Raw genomic sequence first — 9074 nt, 5'->3', positions numbered from 1 at the left:
AATATTTTTGGTTTACGTTTTCCTCCTGTTGTTAATCGGATTATTAATTTAAGGACAAAAGTGAAAAACTTGCTTTAATGAAATAATTGAATTCAAGGAAGGTGTAGTTGTAGCGAGTTGCTTTTTTCAGCTTTGGGACAATCCTCAAGCTCCATTGTTCGTTCGCATTCGAATCCCCGCCCTTCTCCGGAAGGATGCTCTCTGATTGGCCAGGGCCGGCTGTCGATGCCGTCATCGCTCGGAATGCCCATTCATCTGTGCACTTGGGCGTTGGACTCTGCATCTTATTAGCAACAAGGGAGATTTCTCCATTTTCCAGGCTGTCTACAGCACACTGCTACAAATCTAGGATTTTTTTATTACTCCTCTTAACTTGGCACGCTGTTTTGTGTCGGTTTGCCCCTTTTTTTGCGTTGCTGCGGGACTTCGATTTATTTCTCGAGTAAACTTTTTTTCCGAAGTGGGGGATCTTTCTGTTGCTCACTAGCGTATAAGAAAGAGGCGAAGGTCTTTGTTCCCTGCCTTGGATCGGTTTGTTTCTTTGTTGGACAGAAAGCATGGGAGCGCAATTCTCCAAGACCAATGCAAAAGGCGAAACTGCCGCCGAAAAGCCAGGAGAAGCTGTTGCTGCCTCGCCTACCAAAACCAATGGACAGGTAATTTTAAAAATGCATCCTTTTAATGATTGAATTGTGAGATGGAGGTGTGTACCGTGTGCGTCTTTTCCACTGGGCTACTTGGAATGTTCTGTGTACACTTATTTGGTTTTGACCGTTTTTTTAATTAGTTTTGAATATAAGTAACAAATGGGAAAAATACGTTAAGTAGACACGCCAATTGATTGTTGGTTGATTTAGATGTGTATGTGGTGTGGTTTTTTGGCTTTACCTAGAGCAACTCGAACCCTTTGCAACGTGTCTATAGGCATTGGACAATTTTGTATTTGCTTCATCTGCCGATGGAAACATTGTATTTTATATAACAAGCGCGACCTTTACATTTTCCCCCCGTTAAAGCATTCCACATTCAGAGAATGTGTGCGAGCGAACGCGTCTCCAAACGGCGCTTTGTTTGAAGCGAAGGGGTAAGCGAGCGAATGAATGCATGCAGCATTTCGAAAGCCCAAGCGGTCCTTATAATCCGCTTCCACATATATAGTTTTGCGGCAATAAATAGCAGGGATTCTTTGGTATTTTTTTTATTCCTCGTTTTGTGCATTTAACATTTAGCATTTACATCTTTTGAAATGCTTTGAAAGAATACTCACTGACTAGTTGTCTTTGTCCTTCTGTAGATTGTGTGAAGTGAACGAGATGAGACAAAAGGCGCGCCCTCGTATCTGTAGGCTGAATTGAGGTTTGCGCTACCGCGCTCGCACGTCTCCTAATTAAACTGTTCTGAGTAACGGCTCAGCTGAGCCAAGCTACTTCGGTTGTAAGGTGTTTGTATGTGTTTTTTTTTTAATTTTAATTTTATTTCCATTATGCTGGACAGTATGTTATCTCCTTTTTGGGTGGCGGCTACAATTGTGCCGTGAGATATGAACGGGGGAAAGCGTGATCTGCAGTTTTAATGAGATGCCGTTTCTTTGATTACTCAAGCGCGTGCGGAGCTCCAGCGCCTCCTAGTGTGGAGAATTGGAGAGAGTCACCCGCGTAGTACGTCCATCCGATCTCTCTGGGGTTGCAAACATTCAGTCGCGGTTGAGTATGTTGGGTCGGATTGTACACTCAGAAAAGCGGGGCATGTCGACAGCAACTTTAGATTCGGATGTGTATTGGTGCATTTAAAAGTCATTTCCATTGGGATTGCCATTTAGGCATTTTTTAAAGAGGCGTGGCATTAAGGTGCAAATTTTGAGACATGGAGCGGGTCTAGGTCGTAGAGGCGTGGGATATGGGGTGATTTTTGAAAATATTATTGCTTGCCCGGTTTTAAGTATTTAAATCCAGACAGCTACCGTTTGATCTTATAACTGGCCTAACAACCCGTGTATTCGCCTAGCCACCCCCACAGGTCGCCCACGGATAGGCATGGACACTGATTAGCAAATGAAGTCTACTTGTTTTGAGTTTTTCCATTTAGTCGTGGCTTAACACTATCGTTGCATTAAATCACCATTGTAATTGTTTGCTATGGGTGGATAGTCATTGCAGCCAAATTTAAATTTTCTTTTTTCCCCTCCACCTTTGCCAATTATAGGAAAATGGACACGTGAAGGTAAATGGTGATGCATCACCAGCAGCGGCAGAAGCTGGCAAAGAGGAAGTGCAAGCAAATGGAAGTGCTCCTGCCGATGAAGGTCCAAAAGAGGAAGGGGAAAAATCGGAAGTCGCTGCAGCAGACAAGGAGAGTACAGAAGGTGATAAGGAGAACACTGAAGCCGCATCCCCAACTGAGGAGAGCTCTCCTAAGACAGAGGAGGGGGCCACACCCTCTACCAGCAACGAAACTCCCAAAAAGAAAAAGAAGCGCTTCTCCTTCAAGAAATCTTTTAAACTTAGTGGCTTCTCCTTCAAGAAGAATAAAAAAGATGCTGGAGAGGGAGCGGAGAATGAAGGGGCAGCCAGTGCTTCAGCAGAGGAGGTGAAAGATGAGGCTGCTGCAACAGCAGCGCCTGAAACCACTAGCACAGAAAATGGGAAGCCGACTCAAGAGGCCACGCCCACTGCTTCCACAGAAGAAGCAAAAGAGGGGAGCTCCTCGCAAGAGGCCAAACCCGAGGAGGCAGCTGCTGATAAGCCTGCTGTGGAGGAGGCGGCAGCTGCCCCAACAGCTGAGGAAGTTAAACAGGGGGAGGAGAAGCCTGCCACAGAGGAGAAGACATCAGTAGCTGAAGCAAAGCCTGCTGAGCAGGAGCCAGCAAAGGCAGAGGAACCAGCACCTGCTACACAAGATGCTCCTTCTGAGTCAAGTCCAGAAGCCCCTGCTACTGCAGCTGCAGAGTCGGCAGAATAAGGCATGTAACACCTGGAGCACATAAAGATAATCAAAGAACTTTTTCCCTGTTTGTTTGTTTGGAGTGGTGCCAGGTACTGGTTTTGGAGAACGTGTGTACAACCAGGGACATCTTAAAGCAGTTTTTTTTTTTTTCTTTCAATTTTTTTCTTTATTCCAGTTCCCGCAAAACTCCTCCTTTCATTCTGTATCCACCATTCCAACAAGCGGTGGAAGTGAGGGGCTTGAGGAATGAGCCCTGTTCTACCCCTTTTTTTCCTTTTTTTTTTTTTTTTTTTTTTTCATCAGTATTAAAAGTATTTTGCATATTTTGCATTTTTTTTTTTTTTTTTTTATACAGGATATAAACTTGTCAAATGTATGGACATGCCCATGGTATGAAGGAGGTGGGTGGGTAGCTGTGGGTGGGCTTGGGTGGGGGGGGGTTACTGAGTGTAAATGAAATTTGGGGAAGTGGGGTTAATGAAAGTGGCACAGCTGTGCCACACAATACAATGTAAAAGAAAAACAATAACATTACAATGTCTTTGTGTGAGAGGTGTACCATAAGGTTTACAACACTAAGTCATTTTTACAAGAAACAAAAATCCAGTTCCCAGAAAATCTAGTTTTAGCAAGTCATTGATAAAATAAATCATAGGAGCTTTTCACTTATCTCTTTAGCTGTACCAGTTGGTGATTTAAGTAGAAATAAAAGTTGTATAGGCTTTATTGTTTATTGCTGGTTTTATGACCTTTAATAAAAATGTAATTATGTATTACCAGCAGGGTGTTTTTAACTGTGATTATTGTATAAATGAAATCTTGATATCAAGAAGCACATGAAGTTTGCAGCTCTTTTTCCACCCTGCTCATTTTTGTAAAATAATAAATACAAATTTCATCCTGGAAGACCTTTTAAATAATTTTAAATTCAACCAAGCTGTGATAAGTGGAATGGTTACTGTTTATACTGTGGTATGTTTGATTACAGCAGACAGTTTTTTTTTTTTTTCTTTTTCCAGTGATACCTTGACAAATAAGGAAAATCTCAGATGCAATGGTTTTTGTGTAGCATCTCGTCTTTTTTTTTTTTTATTTTTATTATTTTTTTGTAAATACTGGAGAAGCTTTGACCAATTTGACTTAGAGATGGAATGTAACTTTGCTTACAAAAATTGCTATTAAAACTCCTCCTGCTTAAGGTGTTCTAATTTTCTGTAAGAGCACACTAAAAGCGACAATAAATGTGAATAAAATTTGACATCTGAGTCATTTTCTGCTTTATAAGACCTGTGTAGGATAGACTATTTATGGGTAGGGACTTCAAGCATATTCCTGCAATTGGAGAATAGTGTATATTGCTACACAGCCAAATGTGTGGCATGAGTGTTTGATGGTCCAAAATGCACTATTTTCTTTTGAGCCACTAAGCACTGGTCATGTGTTCTATGGATTAGCATCGCCCTCTTGTGGTCAACTGACTAACACTGTAGATGAGCGCGTTAAGATGGGCTGTTCAATTTTTGATCTGCTTTATAGTCTTGTTTGTGGAACACGAGTGCTGTTTTCTTCTTTCCTACTCCTGCTCCCTAAGGTTCATAACCTGAAGATCATCAGGCATTTTGAACAGATTTAAGTACTGCATCCTTCATTGCTAGCAGATATTATAAATGGTTATCATTTGTTACATAAAAATTTGGAAAAGTGTTTTTTTTTCCCCTTCCATATATTAGATTTCGAGTCAGTTTTAGTTTACGCAGCACTTTCTCTTGTGATGTTTTGGAAACCCTACGTAATCAGTAAATGAGTAAAGACGTTTTAAAAAGTAAGCCAAGTAATTTTCTGGGCTTTTCAAATTTGCACAGCTCAAGCTTTTTGATTGTGGTTTTTATGTATTAATGTGTGATTCCTTTATGTGATGTGAATAGTAACTTTTTATTGGGAGGGGGTGTTAAAATACAGGTTTTGAGAGGAAAGGTTGTAAAGGGATAACGTAGTTTTAAAGAATTGGTGAAGATAGACAAAACTGTACCATGTTAAAAGAGAAGCCTAGCCTGTAACATACAATAGTAAGGAAATCATACATAGGTGCAAAAAGTACTCTGCTGTTCATTACAGCCATTAATTGGGTTTCAGTAAAACAGTTCATTTTTTAGGAATATTTATCCTTTAGGTCTTAAAGCACTATTTTAATTTTTATCCATTTCTTTTGTTGACATCCATCCACCCATTTTCCAAGCCGCTGAATCTGAACACAGGGTCACGGGGTTCTACTGGAGCCAATCCCAGCCAACACAGGGCGCAAGGCAGGAACCAATCCCGGGCAGGGCGCCAACTCTCTTGTTGACATGTATGAGTAAAATGTTTTGCTCTATTCACGTGCAATGGCAGTTGTTGGAGTTATAATTTGTGTTCTTGCACTTTCTCATTCATTTTTTTTTTCATTTTCATGATGTATTTTTGGTTGGAATTAACATGTTTATCTCGTGCAAAATTGGCTATAATGCTTTTTTGTTAACCTGCTTACTTTGCTTTTTGTCTGTGTTCTAAAGTACAACACAAACACCACTTCTGTCTAAGCGGATTATTTTTTTGTTTTCTATAAAACGAATTAAGTCTACAGTATGTTTCATCTCTAAATCTGAGAAACGACAATCTTTGAATTATCCCACTGGGAGTAAGCACACAGCAGGCATTGATGGGAAATGTTCAACGTCCTAGCACATAAAAGCAGCATAAGTCCGCTCCTTTTTGCTATGGACAAATACAGACTGAGATATATGTAACATGTTTAAATAAGCTGTTTGAATGAACATTTTAAAGACTTGGCCTTGTAGAAATACTACATTGACTGAATATTTCTGAAAGTGAATTCACAGTGCTGTGTAGGGTTTGTTTTTGATTATTTTTTTTTTGGGTCCAGTACATTTTTTATTTTTATGGGTGTCATCAGCAGGTGGCAGCTGCAACAGAGAGGTAGGTGAAAAATACAAGCAATAACAGAATATGGTTTTGTTCAGACATTTTTTTCTCTGGGATACTTGATAAAAGAAATGATCCCCAACATTTCTTTTTCTGGTGGTGACCTGGAAATACTAGAACTTTTTAAATTCTGGTGGTCTTAAAATCCTTAAACTAGATGAACAGATTTCTGGAGCAGTTGCATTTTTTATTTTGTCCACTTTGCCTACATTAAGTTTATGCCCACTTTTCTCCTCAGCCTGCTCATTACTCCCATTTCCATGTTCACATTAAGATGTTAGATGTTACAATCAAGTAAGTGGTACCCAGGTTTATTATGGGTAAGTAGCATTGTTGTGCATTCAATAGCCGTATGTGCTTCATCAACCATATATTAGTCTTTAACTAATTTTAATCAATGCTTTCAAATTGCAGTTGTCTGTGCTGTTGGAAATTATTGGAAATATTTGGTGTACAGTATGCTTACTATTTACATAATCAATGATGCAACCACACATACTTTTAAAACTTTTACATTCATCTTTTACATTTGGAATGAATTGCAACATATTTAGTATGCTCAAACTGATGACATGCAGTACTGTAAATGTAAATATTGTTTAAACTCTGGTGACTGAACTATGATAAAGAGCCTAGCAAACATATTTAGACTTTTGATCTGTTCTCTAATTTTACAGAATAATTACCCTGCACTGAAATATTGTGTTGTTGAGGATATTACTTTGTGTGTTTTATATGTATGTGTGTGTGTGTATTTATATAATATATATGTGTGTGTGTATGTGTATATATATATATATATATATACAGTACTGTGCAAAAGTTTTAGGCAGGTGTGAAAAAATGCTGTAAACAAAAAATGCTTTCAAAAATGGAAGTGTTAATCATTTATTTTCATCAATCAACAAAATGCAGTTAATGAACAAAAGAAATCTAAATCAAATCAATATTCGGTGTGACCACCCTTTGCCTTCAAAACAGCATCAATTCTTCTAGGTACACTTGCACACAGTTTTTGAAGGAACTCGGCTGGTAGGTTGTTCCAAACATCTTGGAGAACTAAACACAGATCTTCTGTGGATGTAGGCTTGCTCACATTCTTCTGTCTCTTCATGTAATCCCAGACACACTCGATGATGTTGAGATCAGGGCTCTGTGGGGGCCATACCATCACTTCCAGGACTTCTTGTTTTTCTTTACGCTGAAGATAGTTCTTAATGACTTTGGCTGTATGTTTGGGGTCGTTGTCCTGCTGCAGAATAAATTTGGGGCCAATTGTATGCCTCCCTGATGGTATTGCATGATGGATAAGTATCTGCCTGTATTTCTCAGCATTGAGAACACCATTAATCCTGACCAAATCTCCAACTCCATTTGCAGAAATGCAGCCCCAAATGTTCAAGGAACCTCCACCATGCTTCACTGTTGCCTGCAGACACTCATTGTACTGCTCTCCAGCCCTTTGACGAACAAACTGCCTTCTGCTACAGCCAAATATTTCAAATTTTCACTCATCAGTCCTGAGCACCTGCTGCCATTTTTCTGCACCCCAGTTCCTATGTTTTCGTGCATACTTGAGTCGCTTGGCCTTGTTTCCACGTCGGAGGTATGGCTTTTTGGCTGCAACTCTTCCATGAAGACCACTTCTGGCCAGACTTCTCCGGACAGTAGATGGGTGTACCTGGGTCCCACTGGTTTCTGCCAGTTCTGAGCTGATGGCACAGCTGGACATCTTCCGATTTCGAAGGGTAATAAGCTTCATCTGCTGCACTAAGTTTCCTTAGCCAACCACTGCATCTACGATCCTCAATGTTGCCCGTTTCTTTGTGCTTCTTCAAAAGAGCTTGACCAGCACATCTTGAAACCCCAGTCTGCTTTGAAATCTTTGTCTGGGAGAGACCTTGCTGATGCAGTATAACTACCTTGTGTCTTGCTGCTGTGCTCAATCTTGCCATGACATGAAACTCTTCCACAACCTCACCTTGGTAGCAGAGTTTGGCTGTTCCTCACCCAGTTTTAAGCCTCCTACACAGCTGTTTCTGTTTCAGTTAATGACTGTGTTTCAACCTACGTGTGACATTGATGATCATTAGCACCTGTTTGGTATAATTGGTTGATCACACACCCGACTAGAATCCTACAAAATCCCTGACTTTGTGCAAGTGTACCTATAAGAATTGATGCTGGTTTGAAGGCAAAAGGTAGTAACACCAATTCATATTTCTGAAAGCATTCTTTGTTTACAGCATTTTTTAACACCTACCTAAAACTTTTGCACAGTACTGTATATATATGTGTGTGTGTGTGTGTTAAAATTGAAGAAACATCTTGGACAGGGAAAGTACATACAGTGTTGCCATACGTATTCAGTTCCTGCAGCCTTTGCTGCTATAACAGTGTTTTGGGGTATGTACTGTATATACCAGCTTTGAACCCTGTTTGCGATGATTTTAGGCTTATTCCTTTAGACAAATATGCTTCAGGGTAGTCAAAAGATATTTGTGTGTGAATCTTTGACAATACCTGAAACTTTTAGCAATTAGGTTGACATGTGTTGACGTGAGCTTTTTGCAAAGAAGACTTTGATTATATTGCAGTATTTGCATTTACTTTCCACTATCCCTTCTGTTTATTTGCTAAAGAAAAGTTGTCACAGAGCATACTGTATGTAACTCACTCCACCACTTGACTCTAGCTACAGTTGTTTTGAGATGTGGCCGGTTTTACGTTTGCACCACAGATCTCTTTGAACTGTCCGAAAAGCTCTATCTTTGTCTTTCTTATCTAACTACCCTTTTCTATGCCATGGGTGAGTCACTTATACTTTTTGAAACATGTTTTCACATGGTTCTTTTTAAGCAATGCCTTCTTTTGTGCTACCCTGCCATACAGCATAGTTACTGTAGATTAGACTAAACTACAGTCGGTTCTAGAAGTATTTGAACAGGGACGCAATTTTCATAATTTTGCCTCTGTACGCCACCACAATAGATTTGAAACAATGCAATCATGATGTGATTGAAGTATAGACTTTCAACTTTAATTCAAGGGGTTTAACAAACATATTGTATGAGCTGTTTAGACATTTTTATTTATGGACCCCCTATTTTGATGGGCTGAAACATATTTGGAGAAACTAATATAATCATATA

General features: G+C 39.6%; 1 protein-coding gene across 1 annotated transcript; it reads left to right on the top strand.

Moving 5' to 3' along the window:
* The first annotated feature begins 259 nt into the window (after positions 1 to 259).
* On the top strand, positions 260 to 4201 carry marcksa (myristoylated alanine-rich protein kinase C substrate a). The gene is made up of 2 exons (XM_028797579.2): positions 260 to 656; positions 2203 to 4201. The coding sequence occupies exons 1-2, from the start codon at positions 558 to 560 to the stop codon at positions 2956 to 2958; spliced, it is 855 nt and encodes a 284-aa protein (XP_028653412.1). The 5' UTR covers positions 260 to 557; the 3' UTR covers positions 2959 to 4201.
* Positions 4202 to 9074: the final 4873 nt, after the last annotated feature.

Source organism: Erpetoichthys calabaricus, chromosome 3, assembly GCF_900747795.2.
Source record: "Erpetoichthys calabaricus chromosome 3, fErpCal1.3, whole genome shotgun sequence".
In the NCBI taxonomy this organism is placed as follows: Eukaryota; Metazoa; Chordata; class Cladistia; order Polypteriformes; family Polypteridae; genus Erpetoichthys; species Erpetoichthys calabaricus.
The sequence above is the reverse complement of the archived record's forward strand: the minus strand, read 5'-3'. Positions and strand labels throughout refer to the sequence as shown.

What these genes read in the sequence shown, in the direction of transcription:
- marcksa (XM_028797579.2), top strand. Translation starts at nt 558, where the DNA reads ATGGGAGCGCAATTCTCCAAGACCAATGCAAAAGGCGAAACTGCCGCC. An exon ending in CTACCAAAACCAATGGACAG is followed by an intron (nt 657 to 2,202) that starts GTAATTTTAAAA and finishes TGCCAATTATAG; the next exon opens with GAAAATGGACACGTGAAGGT.